At 39.9% G+C, this 15,895-nt stretch overlaps 3 protein-coding genes across 4 annotated transcripts; all 3 read right to left on the bottom strand.

Moving 5' to 3' along the window:
• Positions 1-1,970: 1,970 nt before the first annotated feature.
• Positions 1,971-5,687, bottom strand: LOC110061254 (uncharacterized). 2 transcript variants are annotated; one of them, XM_089278456.1, is made up of 7 exons: positions 5,559-5,687; positions 4,735-4,883; positions 4,479-4,560; positions 3,876-4,099; positions 3,157-3,249; positions 2,624-2,838; positions 1,971-2,057 (listed from the first exon to the last, which is right to left on the bottom strand). In XM_089278456.1, the coding sequence occupies exons 2-6, from the start codon at positions 4,813-4,815 to the stop codon at positions 2,827-2,829; spliced, it is 492 nt and encodes a 163-aa protein (XP_089134582.1). In that variant the 5' UTR covers positions 4,816-4,883; positions 5,559-5,687; the 3' UTR covers positions 1,971-2,057; positions 2,624-2,826. The 2 variants fall into 2 exon arrangements, with proteins under 2 accessions (XP_089134582.1, XP_089134581.1); XM_089278455.1 differs by lacking the exon at positions 5,559-5,687 and having other exon boundaries at positions 4,735-4,917.
• On the bottom strand, positions 5,120-14,128 carry LOC110061255 (uncharacterized). The gene is made up of 6 exons (XM_089276855.1): positions 13,946-14,128; positions 13,210-13,444; positions 11,928-12,036; positions 11,650-11,740; positions 5,779-5,852; positions 5,120-5,478 (listed from the first exon to the last, which is right to left on the bottom strand). The coding sequence occupies exons 1-6, from the start codon at positions 14,126-14,128 to the stop codon at positions 5,199-5,201; spliced, it is 972 nt and encodes a 323-aa protein (XP_089132981.1). The 3' UTR covers positions 5,120-5,198.
• LOC110052288 (uncharacterized) lies at positions 9,401-11,625 on the bottom strand. The gene has a single exon (XM_089278453.1). The coding sequence runs from the start codon at positions 10,444-10,446 to the stop codon at positions 9,412-9,414; it is 1,035 nt and encodes a 344-aa protein (XP_089134579.1). The 5' UTR covers positions 10,447-11,625; the 3' UTR covers positions 9,401-9,411.
• Positions 14,129-15,895: the final 1,767 nt, after the last annotated feature.

Genomic DNA, 15,895 nt, shown 5'->3' with positions numbered 1-15,895 from the left:
TAACCCCAATACTACAGCTACCTGCTCCTACACCTGTTGTTGTCTGCTGTGGCATGTTGATACGGGATGGAGGAAGGCACAGTCTTGGGTGGTTCCATTGTTCCACCTTGAATCTGGAGTCCTTTGAAAGAACACTAAAACCATTCAACATGTTCTGAACAACTGGGACAGTGCTTCGGGGTGGGATGATCTTCAAGCCATCATCAAAATAGGCTGTCCTACTGACTGGATCGAGGCAGAGAAGTCCCCAATGTCGTCTATCTGGCATATGAATTGGAGTCAGGATAACATTTACTGCATCTACTGAGCAATGATTGAAGTAACCCACAACCTTTCGGCTGAAATACTGTGCACCTTGTTTTGCCCAAGATTGACTGTAACATGGGAGGTACACAACCTTACTTTGTTTCTCTTCCTTTAGAAAGGCGGGGCATGTCATGTCAATGGCAAAACTGTTAACATAACGTTCATAAGCAAGGTTACAAAAGTCTGATACATCCATAATACTCTGTCCCTGTTGTAAAATCACATCATTAAGCCTTGCATTAATAAGCGCATCTTTGATCCCAGCAGTGTTCTGTGCCTCAGGTGTTTGGGAAAGCCAACAAATTTCTTGTCTTAAGTTTGAGGCATCTGACTCCAATGCACACATTTTCTCAAACACTTTTAGTGAAGCCAAGTTGTAACAACCCCGATCACCAATCTTAACAGCCTTATTTGGGCATGTGTGCAGCAATTTCATTGCATGTTGTACAATGCTTGCTGATGGACAACCATTAGCCAGCAAAGGGTTAAATAGTTTTGTAAAATGTTTCGAAACTGAGACATCTCCAGGTACTATAAAGGACACTTTGGAAAAGTAGTATACTGCTGCCTCGTTGCAGGTTAGGCTATTTAATCTCCCATTCTGAAAATCTGCAAGCATGAGCTGCCTCTTTTGAACACTGCATGTGACATTGTCTTCACCATTAGTCAGTTTACAGCTGCCTTCACTGACACTGCATGGGATATCATCTTCATCGTTAGTCCAGTTACAGCTGCCTTCACCACTGACACTGCATGAGACATCATCTTCGTCAGTAACCATGTCACAGCTGCCTTCATCACACACTGCATGAGACATCACCTTCATTATTAGTCAGGTTACAGCTGCCTTCACCGCTAACAGTGCATGAGATATCATCTTTGGCATTAGTCAGGTTACAGCTGCCTTCACCACTGACACTGCATGAGACATCATCTTTGTCAGTGACCAGGTTACAGCTGCCACTGGATGTACTGGCTTTGGCTGCGTTGTCTTGTACTTCTAGGATGTCCGTCACATCATGAGTAATCTGGCCTGGAGAGAGTATGGAAGCTTTTGATGGTTTTGTGCATTCATACTCACAGAAGTCAGGACCAAACAGCCTAGTGAACACTGCATCCATTCCTGTGACCATTCTTGATCTTTGTTAGACCAGTCTGGCCTCCTAGGTTTCCACCCACACCCTCTGTAATAGAATGGTTTTCCTGGTAGGGGAAAAGAAAACAAGAAATAAGAAACTCAACAGTCATAACAGTTGCATTTGAAACTTAAACTCTTACAGTTTCGGCATTTTAACCTTTTCTCTCAGTTTGTCTCTACCTTAAACATTTAATATTCAGCTTGTCAAGGAAAGCAGACCAGTTGGTTGCAGCCAATATACTTCTGCTTAATCCTGTATGACAGCAGGCTGCTATGAACCAGTATACATGTCGATAGCGTAAGTGCATACAAACCATGTTCAGTGCAAATGGATGTATGTTTCCTTGCAGCGGTACTAATATCTCAATGGGTTAATTATCATGAACTGTTTCAATTAAATATAATTATTTACAGTAGAACAATATACTTAATCTTACCTAGTGTATTATACTACATTAAATTTAACCTATAGTAGCCATTTTATTATTTAACAACGATATTATTATTTTTGACTTGTACAAGATATCTGATTCAAAGCAATTAATGGCTTCTCTAAATGCATATCTCATCTGAAGGAGCTTTTCAGTGTACAGGTGTGTAAGAATTTGGTCCACTGAAAAATAAAATGCATTAGTTAAATAAGATTTAACATTGCATGTGGTTACATGCAAATGACCAAATTCAGTATCTGTAGGTCATGAAGGGACAATCAGGTAAAAGAAGGATGTTATGTTAGTGGACAACTGTGAAGGTAGAAAAAAAAGGAGACCAAGTGTTTCCTTTGGGCGACTTGTTTAACCTTTTATTTTTATGAAAGCTTGTTATATCTGGGCACCAAAGATTTCCTACATAGGAACCTTGGCCTCCCTGCAATTTCACTTAGAGCACAGCCTTGTCTTTCTACTCAGACAATCAGGGCGAAAGAGGCAAATTAAAAGGAAAACATAATGTGAATAATATTGTATGTAAATATCTGTTGACTTAAATGTCAGAAAGACCATAAGCAAGACCCAGATAAAAACACAATGGCCTGGCACATAACTGTTAAGTGAGGTTTTCAAATTGGCCACCTTTGCTGTGATATAGTAACACTAAAATTATTTTTTACTGGCCATGGTGACCAAAATGGTTGCAGCTTGGAGGGCTGGCACTTATAATGTCTAACAACTATGAACTTACATGATGAGGTGCTGTTGCATGCATCGTGCGATGTAGCTTTTGTGTAGAGTTGCCGTTGAAGCTTGTGAGCGGCTTCAAAACCTTGATTTGAAAGTTTATTCAATGACCGGTGATTGTGGAAGAGCATTGAAACATGCTCAATTGTTGTGGCCATAATCACCAGTTCCAAGGGTTGGGCCAAACATTTCCAGAAGGAGAAAACCTCATTCTTTGCACTGAGAGAAAATTAGTAAAAGGTGTCTTATAAATAAACAGTTGAGACTTGCAATCCTTATTTTTATCCTAATTACCCGCTAAAATATATTAAAACAAATGGACAAAAGACATGAACATGAATGTTTCCAAAAAAGGATATATTTCAACTCTTTGGCTGTACAATGTGGTGTTATGAAAAGTTGTTATGTAAATCCACAAATTGGAGAGAAATAACATCTCTTAGAAATTTGCTAGGGTTGAGTTGGATGCTTTAGGGTAATAATGAACATCAAAAAAGATAGCTGGTAATGCTGTGAAAGTTACAAGCATGTACAAACCTTAACATCCAAAACATCAATGAGATGTTCCTCATCTGCAGAGAACTGGCCATCTCTAATAATAAGCGCAATTTCCTTCCACTGAGAGCACACCTAGTAAGGATGGAAATAATCAAATGGTAACCCCAAAAAGGTTTCTGTGATATTTCAGTGGTTTAAAAAGGTCCCATTCCAACTTACAGTATCTCTCAAATTCTTAAAATCGTTACCCAACTTTTAGCAATTCCATGTTACATTTGGAGAAAGCCCAACATCTCAGAGCTTATAAACACCCAGACAAACCAGGTGAAAGAGCAACTTAGAAAGTAAACAGAAAAAGAAAACAGTTGGTGACTATACTAAAAGGCACATGGCCCCTGAACACAGGTCACCAAACCATCATGGTGATCAAAACTGTCACAGCCTGGAGTTCCCAGTTCTTCTGATAGTAATTCAAGCATGTATAATTTTTTAAACAAGCTAAAGAGTGCATGATGTACAATGTGTGAGCATCTGTAACACAGAGAAATTAAACCCAAGGCAATCCTACTTTAAAACAGGAGACTTATTATTAAATTACAAGGACAATATATGGTACAATGCTTTTAATGTCAGAACCTTAAAGTGGCCCTTATAAAGTCAACCTCGCCATCCAATAGCTGTATGCTCAGTGCCAACAAGGTAGTTTAAGCTTGGCTTATAATAAATTATCAGATTTTTGAGGAATTGATTAAACCCACCTTCACTAAAAATTCCACTGTTAGCATGGCTGCATATGAACTAAGAGCGTGGTTGTGATAGCTAACTTTCTCCTTCCCCCTGTTATGCTTGTCTTTTGGCATTTTGTCCTGAGCTTGGTACACAACAGGTTGAAATTGAGAATGAATTACTTTAAATTCATTCTCAATTTCAACCTGCTTTTCTTTCCACCATTCCAGCCTTGATTTTAATTCCTTTTCAACAGCTATGAGAGAGTACAGAATATCGCTGTAGTGTACACTAAGTTCCAAAATCCTCAGAGTACATTTTCAATGTTTTATTAGAGAAGCTTTATTTATTTGACAAAATAATGACAAGCATTATTTGAACACAAGTAAACTTGCACTGACATGTCTTAAATTGAATTTACCTCTTAATTAGCACCATAATAATAGTCAAATAATATATTATGCACTGTTACAGTACAGTCACAAGATGTATTAGTCCAAGTAAACAACAGATTTCACTCAGTCATACAAGCTCTGACAATGCACAATTCTTCAAAAAGAGACATGTGGTACACTTTCAAAATACATCATTTACATTGTATATTTTACTTTTCTTAAAACATTTGACTTCATTACCTGAATCTTTTAACTGAATCTCTTCCAACTTTGTTCCAAAATCCTGGATAAAAATACCACTGTCTAGCATTTCCTTGAAATACTATATCAATGGGAATAAATTACCAGACAATTTTGTGAATTGAGCACAGTTGAATGTGACATAAATCATAAGAGTGAAGGGTGGTGTTTCGCGAACCATTAATAGCACCATAACTGCCTTAAAATCATAATAGAATAAATCAAAAAAATATTAATGTTCAGGAACTGTACTAACCTTTTGACATGCCTCACAGCATGTTACCTTGTTTAGAATACATAGCTTTGCCGCTTCAGGGTCATCATAGTGGGCTATCATTTTGTCTGTAGGCAATGACTTTTCCACAATTTCCTCAAGGGATGAAAGAATTTTTCTCTGAGTGCTGCCTAATGGAATAAAACACATTGAAGGTTACAATAACTTTAATCACATAAAAGAGGTAAAATACATTCAGATGTATTAGACATGAATAAAATTAACATTCATATAGTTAATTTGAAATGACAACATAAACTATTAGATAAAAACAAAACAAAACACATCTATCATGCAGTCAGGAAAATCATTAGCAATTGAATAAAGCTAGTAATAATAATACTGTCGTTAAAAATTATCTTTGTGTCTATGGTGAAGTTTCATTAAATTTATATGATTATAAACAGCTGCTGATGATAAGCTTATTAACCTAAAAATAAATTGGTCTAGCCTGAGAATGAAGCAACAGAAATGCTGTGTCTCCCAGCAGCAGTTTGTTGCCCCTGCTTAAGTTTAACAGAGATTCTATCCCCCTTAAAATTTGAGGGGCCATATTGGGAAAGTTCCTCATTGCACTCTTGCAGGGAGCCAATCTTGTGAGCGAGCAGGCCAGTACTTTTCAATAGCTGCTCTGTATTTCGCATCTCACAATGCAGAGCACAGAGACTCATTGAAGATAAATCTTCATCAAGAAGGCATGTGAGATCATCTCGTAGACCAGTAAATCTATATTTGACAGTTTAAGAAGAGGAAAATAGCACACATTAGGACTTTTGTACATGATTTTAACTCACTAATAAACTTACTTTAAAAACAGGTTTTACTATAAACTATGAAACTGCAGAACTAGTAAGAGTAGACAGCCACTTTTTTTCCATTTTCCACCTGGGCTACATTGAATATGGCACTTTTCCACAAAATACTACCAGTTTCAACTCCAGAGTAAACTGTAAGGAGAAAATTAAAAGACCTAACTTCAATGTTTTTCTTGTTTTTGTTTGTTTTTTTGAAGCATGTCTTCCATACCCGCCAATGTTTGCCTTTATTTGCTGGAAATGTTCCAAGCAGACTTCATGTGGTCCTAAGTCACAGTCGCAGGCCTACACAAAAAGATGGAGAAAATAACAGTTATTACATTAGTGAATAGTGGGACAAACATCCTTTCAATTTTGCTCAATGAAGAGGCTAGTCCTTTTATCACCCGCTGTGTTTGATACTTAAAAGTCCTTCTTGCCTTGCTTGTTCAGTCAGTAATCACCGAGAAATAATGATGAATAGGGCTAGGAACAGCTAACTTCCCTTTCAGCCCATGACCTAATATCTCACTTAATTACTTTAGAATCTCACATTTCTTTTAAAACCTTACTCTCAAAACTGTACAGAACAGACAGCACTCCACATTCAGGCCTTGCCCCCCAAGCATGAACTTTTCATCATTGATTGTTGAACAAGTCAAAACCAGACCATGTGCATTTGACAACTCCGGTTTAATACCAAATATGGACATTACAAAGCAATGCAGACAATAACGTAATCTGAGTAATCTAGGCTATCATAACATCTTCCCCTTTTACAAAAAAAATGTCTGAGTATAACCTACGAAGTAGACCACTAGTGGGTTGCAAAAAAAAAAAATAAATAAAAGCAAAGAAATAAAAAAAAAAATGTAAACAAAGTTTTCAAAACAGTTTCTCAGAGTCCACACAGTTCAGTTAACAAAGTCCTTGAATCTTTTCGGTGGTTTCACTACTCTGGTACGGGTGCACTTCACGGGCGTCGCAGGCACGTGATCAGTAGAGATATCAGGCACAGGATCTGAAGAGGCAACAGGCACTTGATCTGTTGAGGTGCGGGGTGCTGGATCAGGTAAGTTTGAGCTGTCTTCTTTTTGATCAGGTGGAGCAGCAACAAATTGTTCTTTGGCAACTTCTGGTGACACTTTCAAAGCAATACTTGATGCTGACTGTTCCTTAGGCTTGAGAAACTGTCTGTTTTGACGAATAGTTTCACTCCCAGTCTTCACTCGATAGGATCTGTCTGATAGCTGTTCAACAAGGGTTCCAGCTTGCCAAGGCTTTCCCTTTTGAAGAGGTGCTACTCTAACCTCTTGACCAACTTCTAGTAGTGGTAGTGGGTGTGCCGTCCGATCATGATAACTCTTTGCTTTCTGCCTTTTCAACTCGATTTCTTTTCAACACCTTCAACGACGCGAGGGCGAAGCAAGGTTGAGGCAGTTGGCATGAGTGTCTTCGTTCTTCGAGACATGAGTCTCTGTGCTGGACTTGATCCAACGGTTTCAACAGGCGTGTTTCTGTATTCTAACGAGGCAAGCCATGGATCTCTTCCAGCCCGGAGGGCCTTCTTGAACAAGTTCTTCATGACTTTAACTGCAGACTCTGCTTTGCCGTTAGATGTGTGATGATGTGGAGATGACGTCACATGCTTAAATTCCCACTCTTCTGCAAATCGTCTGAACTCATGACTCACAAGCTGCGATCCATTGTCAGACACAAGGACGTCTGGAATTCCGTGTCTGCTGAACTGTTCCTTTAAGAATTGTATGATCGTTAAGGAGGTCGTGTCAGCTATCTCTTGGACTTCTACAAAGTCTGAGTAATAGTCCACTAAAACGACATACTCTTTCTTATGAAGAGTGAACAGGTTGATGGCTACACGGCTCCAAGGACGATCTGGAACTTTTGAAGTCTGCATGGGCTCTTTGTGGTTCTTTGGCTGAAATTCTGCACACACAGAACACTGCAAGACAACTTCCTCGATCTCACTGCTCATTCCAGGCCAGAAAACTGAATCTCGCACCTTTCTCAAACATGACTCGATGCCAAGGTGACTGGCGTGACTTCTTGCTATGATCTCTGGTCTGATCACCTGGGGAATGATGATACGCTGACATTTGAACAAGATACCATTATGTAGAGAAATTTCATCACGATAGTTCCAGTATTCTCTGATTGGAATAGGTACCTGGCTTTTCTGTTCCGGCCATCCTACCAAAACAGTAGTCTTCAAGGTTTGGAGAACTGTGTCCTGTTCTGTCGCTTTCTGCAACTGAGCTAGCCTTTCGCCGGACACTGTTAGTGAGTCCAAGGGGTTTAAGGATTCAATCTCCAGTGCAAAGACTTGGAACTCCTTGTCTTCCTCGCCTACGCTGGCAAGGTAGGCCCTTGACAGATGGTCTGCTATGTACATTTTCGAACCTGGTTTGTATGTGACATCCAGATTGAACCATTGTAGGCGGAGTAGCATCCTTTGCAATCTGCATGGTGCTGCTAACATGGATTTCTTGAAGATTGCTTGGAGAGGCTTGTGGTCGGACTCTACTGTGATCTTTTCTCGTCGAGAGAGGTACTGACTGAACCTCTGACAGGCAAACACTATCACAAGACACTCCTTTTCTATTTGGGCGTACCTTCTCTCTGTAGGTGAGAGTGTTTTTGAAGCAAAACCTACAGGTTGGCCGTTCTGAAGAAGGACAGCGCCTATTCCTTTTTCGCTTGCATCACATTGAAGGGTGACTTCAGCATTGCAATCGTAATAATTGAGGATGGGGTGGTTGACCACCAGCTTCTTCGCTTCCTGAAAGGCTGTGTCATGCTGTTTAGCCCATGTGAATTTAGCATTCTTTGCAGTTAAGTCCCTTAGAGGCTGTGCTACATCTGCGAGTCGAGGCAGAAATCTTGAAAGATAGTTGACGAACCCAAGTAGACTTAACACTTGTTGCTTGCATGTTGGCTTGGGCATTTCTTCTACAGCCTTAACTTTTGCCGGATCTGGTTTTAGTCCATCCTTACTGATGATATGTCCCATAAACTTCACTTCAGATTTCTTCAGCTCCATCTTCCTGCTGTTCAGGCAAAGATTGACTTTACGTGCTCTTTCTAGTAGCTTGAGAAGATTCTCATCGTGATTGTGGACTGCTTGCTCTTGTGTCTCACCAAAACCCATGACAATGATGTCATCTCTTATCACTGCTACACCTTCCAAGTCACCCAGTTTCTCCTGTAGGTTCCTCTTGAATTCTTCTGGGGCAAGGCTCACGCCAAAGGGCATTCGAAGATAGTGATAGCGACCAAAGGGCGTCCAGAACGTTGTCAATTTGCTGCTGGAACAAGTCAAAACCACACCATGTGCATTTGACAACTCTGGTTTAATACCAAATATGGACATTACAAAGCAATGTGGACAATAACATAATCCGAGTAATCTTGGCTATCATAACATCTTCCCCTTTTACAAAAAAAATGTCTGGAGGTGTGCTGTACTGGTACTGCTGAGAGATCCACTACGAAACTGCTGGTACCAATGTGTCCCAGTCCTTTGAAGACGTCTTGATAATCTTGCAAGATACTCTGTGCTGTCAGGGGGGCTTGTTTCGCATCTAAGGATAAGACTTCAGCTTGTGATCCCAACTTGAGAAGTCCCAACTGTTGGCAAGTATCGGCAGACAGTAAAGGCTTGTTAGTACCACCAACAACTTGAAACTTGAAAACTTGAGCCTGTCCACCATGTATGACTCGAAGATTAACTTCTCCAAGGGTCTTCATGAGAGAGCCGTCAAATAATTTGAGCTTTGTTTTGCTGCTTTCCAACTGGGGGTTGCCCTCCTGTTTGATGATCGACAGGTCTCTGTAACTGAGTACATTACAGGTTGCACCTGTGTCGAGCTGGCATTTGAGCTTGCTTGTTGTATTCACAATAGAAGCTGAGTGTGGCAAACCATCGATTACCACAGGACTCAACAGATGAAACATCTTCCACTTTGAGAACTGATTCCTCTGAATCTGAGCTTTCATGGCTTTCTTGGACGAGATTGACCTCACTTTTCTTCTTAGCCATACACACACTAGCGAAGTGGTGCCATTTCTGACAGTAAGCGCAATGTTTATTGTATGCCGGGCATTTGTTTCGCTTGTGTTGGGTGCCACAGTTTTTGCACTTTTTGTTTCCAGGGTCTGCTTTCTGTTTCTTTCTATTGGGGAAACGATTCTTTCTGGATTTGAAATTGTCGTTTGACTGCTTCTTAAAATTCTTGCCCTTCTCTTTTCCTACGAGATTCACTTCTTCTTTTGGCGGGGCCGTGGTGTCGGATTTCATAGCTTCTAATTGTTTGCTGGTTATTTCGTTAGAACGTGCAATGTCAACTGCTTTGTCAAGCGTGAGTGACTTCTCCCGAAGCTTTCCTTTTGCTCCCCTGTTGTTTAGGCCAATGACCAACTTGTCACGGATTAACTCATCAGTGAGCGTTCCAAATTCGCAAGACGATGCAAGTTTACGAAGGCGAGTGACGTAACTGTCAACTGACTCTCCTTGATTTTGCTCACAAGAATTGAAAACATACCGTTCATAAACGTTGCGATGCGGTTTGAAATAGTTCTCTAACGTGGTAATGCATGCTTCCACATTATTCCTGTCCTCTGCCGAGATATTGAGATTCAGGAACGTTTGAAGGCAATCTTTTCCCATCATGGAGCGAAATGACACCAATCGTATTCTGGAGCTTTGTTTATCAAGACCGGTCGCGACTTCATAATCTTCCCATTGTTGACGGAAGAACTCCCAGTTAGCTACCAGGTTTCCTTTACAAACCATAGGTGCAGGGATCGGAAAATTTGAAGGAACATACGAGTAAACAGCGGCAGCAGGTGGCGATGCGCCTTCGTCTTCGTGATCTAACATGTTGTGTTTGATCAGTGCTCGATTTGTGGAGCAAAATCGGCATTTCCTCGGATGTGACTAACGACAACTATTTCGGAGTGCTTCTCCTCGTCGGCGATTAAGTTGTACTGCTATCTGTCGGTGTATTTCCTACGAAAAATGTCCTTTTACTTCTGACACCATGTTGAACAAGTCAAAACCAGACCATGTGCATTTGACAACTCCGGTTTAATACCAAATATGGACATTACAAAGCAATGCGGACAATGATGTAATCCGAGTAATCTTGGCTATCGTAACATTGATCTTGAACTAAAGCAACAGAAGGCCTTTGTAATCAAGTGTCACTGCAAGCATAATAAAAGATGTAACTGCATGAAATTATTCCAACCGGCTACGAAATTGCACAGCACATCTAAAATCAGTTTACATTAATGAGTTCACAATGCTATGATTATTAAAATGAATATCCTCTAGCTTAAAAATATTTTTCCTCTTAGTAGTTACAGTATGTCTTGACAGATAAGTAAAACTCACAGAACCATGGGCGGGCCACCTGGTGTTTCTGTTGCAATTTTGTTTTGCACTTTGGAGTGACATTATGAACACAAATATTTGCCACCTAAAAATTGCCTTAGCCTTTATTGGATGGTACAATGCAGTCATTAGGACCAACAGAAAACACTATATAACATCTAGACTCACAGAAATCATGGGCGTGCCACCTAGTGTTTCTGTTGCATTTCGCACTGAGGAGTTCTAGACTTGCCTAGAGTATGAACATTCAATTCCAACAAGTTGAAGGCCTTCTCCACATGGTATATGGAATAAATTCCTCATCTGTGATCTTGGCCATAAGCCTGAAGCTATACTGGCTTTCAACTGGAGTCACTGCATAATGAAAACACAACTTAAGGAAGATCACAGTGTAATGCTATAAATGCTTCCTAGAGCAAACCTTCTAGATACTTGATTGTTACATATGGAGTAATTCACTGAAGAAAGCCAACTACTTCACAATGCCATGATATCAAAGAACTCACAGACTCGCAGGCGTGCCACCTGGTGTTCCTGCTGCAATATATGCACTTCGGAGTTTAAGATATCGTGGCATTATTAGAGAGGTGCATCCATTCTATATACCTTTTGTTCTGTGCAAAATGCTCCTCTTAAGAATGGAATCTGGCACACAGATTTAAATTAATGATTACCCTTGAAACTTACCCGGTAGTGCTTTCCATCCACGTAAATTCCATTTCTCTTGATTTCATCTTTTTGCTTGTTTAAGGTGACAACAATTCTTTTAAGCTCCTCCCTTTACAAAACAAGATGTACATGTAAGAGTGAGTTTAATTTAGGCTAGAGTTATTTCCAAAGTAATTTTACAGAAAATTAGAAGGTTTCCATTTGTGTGATGGTAAATATCAATTGAAATTGCAAAACATGTAAGTAGTTTGGCCTGACTTTGGGGAGGACTTTCAATAGTTAATAATAAAACTGACCTTTTCTCTCTGCAATTGGCTATAGAAATGGGCATGACCGACTTTGCACTCTGAGCTGAATGACACCCATCATCCAAGGGAACAACACCAAATGTCAGCTGGTCTTTCCCTAAAAACATGAAATTATTACCTTATTGTATACATGTATCAATATCAATGCATTGCAAGTGCTGAATATTTGCCCTCAAACTCCTGGGTCAATAATTATGGAGAGAGAAAATGTTGTTCTAACTTTGAATGAGATACTATAGTGTGACTGTTAAAACAAATAAATATTAAAGTTTCTCTTTGCACTAGCTTTTCATTGGGAGGTCATAAGTTCCTATGGTTTGAGTTCTCTCCAAATGAAAGCTTCTAGATCTTTCCTTTAACCTCTCTCAATGTGCTATACTCTTACTAATATTCTTGCCTGATCCACTTTTACGAAAACAATAGTTTGTTTTCTTGTTTTCTCTTATAGCAAGTGGCCAAGTATTTACACTCTGATATTAATCCACTGCCATCAATATTATAAATTGCCTACTATACTATGCTTCATTATCCTTGGTACATCTCTCATACAGCTCTTAGAAAGTGTTCCTTGGAGAATAGCACAATTTTTCACTGATATTGATAGATCCCTCTCTCTTTGCATTTGATGCTTATATCAATGTAGATCTCTTCATTTGAATACCAGAATGAGCTCAATCAAACTGTGCTGGCAGCCGGCAATTTGGCTGCCTACAATGAAATATCTGCCACCTACTTCAAATACAAGGTCTCTAGTAGTTACAATTGTAAGCAAAAGAATTGAAGAGATAAAAATCAACATTCAACAAATGTATCTTGCACACTGAGTGGAGGGCCTCCTGGGGACTAGCAAAGCCTTGAACATTACGTGGGAAAATGAGCAGCGTGAAAGGTAAGCAGTCTATGCTCTTGCAGTTACAAACAAGATGGCAAACAAGCTTGTATAGATGATTCATCTGCCACACCAAAAATTTCTCAATTCTTCCGTAAGGTATCTGGCATGTAGATTTATAAACCTATAGTTTTGTATCTATACAATGTATTGCTCAAAGGATTTGAATAATTTGATTAAAATCGTCGACCTCCTTGTTCGAAGGCCCTCAGCCCCTATTGCCTATTGCTCAAGCCACCTTGCCTACTACTCAAAAACATTTTGACTGGGCTGCAGAATTGTCCAAAAACACTAAAGCCACCACATATCCTTGAGCTATAGTACATGTAGTTTATAGCCACTGTTGGAGTGAAAATGTTTAATAAGCCACTGGATACTTACCAAAGAAAGGGCGCCCATCACACTTCAAATTCAAGACCACTTCAGAAGAAACAAAACCATGCAGCCACATTTCTCTGATGGCCCAAGTGACAATATTAGGAAGACTCACTTCATACCCTGGTACATCAGGTGGAAGCTTCCGAAGACCAACCAATCTTCTAGTCACTTTAAACTGCTCTTGTTTTAATGCCACAATGTTGTTTTTGGTCAGGAATATGGGCTCATCAGCTTTTTTCTTTAAAAAAATATAATAATAAAGCAAATATATCTAAGTATTAAATTGTGATCATTAAATAAAGCAAGATATTACATGTAATAAATACGTACTGAATTTCTAATTTCTAAGAATGGGTTTTTTGAACAATAAACTAGGCTAGACCTAAGTACTGCAATGACTACATAAAGTAATGAAGTAAAAAGGAGAATGATTGGAATTCTTATCTTAAAATGAGCTACATGTAAGTTCACTAAAAGCAGTAAAAGGTACTGCACACAATGGCAGATCTGGACCTTGTGGTAAGGATGTTGCTGTTGGGAAACTGCTCATCCAGATCTAGAGATGAATATCAACTATTTATATAACAAGCTTGTCATAAGAATTAAGGACATGATCCCGCAACATGAATTTGCTTGATATTTTAACATAATTTCCTTTCTCCACTTTTCAAATTGAGCAATTTTGGCCACAGGGGTAACAACATTAACAATGTAGAATGTAACTTAAGCCATAACTTACCCCTGTTCTTCCAAGTTTTGTCAAATTGGTGAAGTCTTCCCAGCCTTTATCTGAGATTCTGGATTTAAGCTTAAACAATACAAACACCCAATCAGGAACGCACATGCATTGGGCCCTTGCAGTTAGGGTCTCTTCTGAGAGCAACTTCGCAAATGCTACACGTGGTCCCTTCTCTTTTACCATTATGTCAAAAGCAGAACGTACTGCTTCTTGTGCTTTGGCAGTGTCTTTCCCTCCATTGACACACCACTCTCCCAGGATGGATCCCAGTGATTCTCCTTTGGCATAACATACCCTGTCTAATTGGTTAACAATTGACCCAGTTCTTTCCCGGATTTTTTGTCGTTTAGTTTTCGGTGAGAGGTCTTCATCAACTTTTGAGCTCTGATATCCTTCTTTTTCTCACTCCTTTTAATCGCTTGGTTGTTTCCTGCCTTGGAGACAATTGATTTGGAATATTCTTCTCCATGTTGGATTTTGGCGGGAGAGCGCAAAGTTTTGGCAGGCTCGGAGTTGCCGGCAGAGTGGGGAGATGATCTTCGACATCTTTGTTCTTGAAAGACCTTAGCTTTTCATGCAAACTTAAAATCTCTTGAGAAGCTGAGGATAACTGGTTTTTGATGGCTAAAACGTGATTTCAGCCTAATCAGTTCAGGAGTGCATTCCCTCGAGCTTTCAAGGTCTAAATCGAAGGCCTTTGCGTTCAGCAGCGATACCACTGATTCAAAATATTGGGATTTAATAAATGGGCAATCTTCTAATGTTTTGAACCGAAGAATACTGAGGATAAGACCAAAGGCGGTTGCCACATGCATCTTGTCGCTCCGCAGTCTTTTGCTGTGAAACCATTTGCTGGAGGCGGGAACTCCATCCTTCCCACGTAAATCTTCAAACAACATTAGAGCATATTCCCCCTGAAAAAGCTTTGCTGTAGCCGAGGAGCAAAACATGGATGGCTTTGTACAACATAAAATTGAGTTCAAGGCAAACCAAGTCTTCTCAGGGTTCAAACTGGCAGAGAAGACTCTGTGCACCGTAATCTCAGATTTATCGATCTTCGCAATTCTGTCGCTACTGCTCACCAGATTGACATGGACAGAATGAAAGAAACTTGAATAGCAAATGCGCATATACATTTTCAAATCTGGCGCTTCCCAGTCAGAGAAATTCCATATAAAGCATAACTGGCCTACTGCGTTGGTTAAATTTTCTCCAAGCGCCATCTTGCTTTGTAAATGTACTACTGCAGCTCAATCAACGTAGGCGCAATAACAAATCCAGATTCCTTCTCAAGCTCGCTTGCCTTTCCGTGTTCTCGCGTGCATGAGTTATCCGTTTCCCTTTCTTCGAGCGTCTGCTGCTCAGGCTACGGTGAGGGTCAAGAGTCACAGTAAAGAATGAGTTGCGTGTAATGGTTGTTTTTTGCGTGGCCTATGTGAGGCCGTACTCTCCCCTAAGCAGAGCCAAGTTTTCTCTGCCTAGGGGAGGGTATGTCTACATGTAGTCATCGAAGGCCAGGTTGCGTTTGTTAGCACTAGTGTGGTTGAATCGTGGAAAGCCTTACTTGGGATGCAATCCTATTGTTCATCGTTGTTGTCTGGAGTTAAGTTAAATAATAGGTCAATTAATTATAAGAGAACATTCTCTCTTATTTTCCCTGCAAACTGGCAGACAAAATGCAACAAACAAAACCAAAGCAGCCGTCCAAACAGCGTCTGCAGCGTAGGGGACAACAGACAAACAGGATAATCTTGGTTTAACTTTTGTATTAGCATCGGCGAACTGCACGATCACTACCCACTAGTGTTTATTATTATTATTATTATTAAGTACAAAAAAGTACAACCCTTGAACTTCGACAAATTTCCTGTGACATTGAGTCGAATTACAAACTACCCATTTCTGAAGACTGACACATTTCTCAAATGTCAGGGGAGCTGTTTTCAATCC

Source organism: Orbicella faveolata, unplaced genomic scaffold (assembly GCF_042242905.1).
Source record: "Orbicella faveolata isolate gen_17 unplaced genomic scaffold, um_ofav_v1 contig_46, whole genome shotgun sequence".
Lineage (NCBI taxonomy): Eukaryota > Metazoa > Cnidaria > Anthozoa > Scleractinia > Merulinidae > Orbicella > Orbicella faveolata.
Note: the sequence above shows the minus strand (reverse complement) of the source record. Positions and strands in the feature narration are given on the sequence as shown.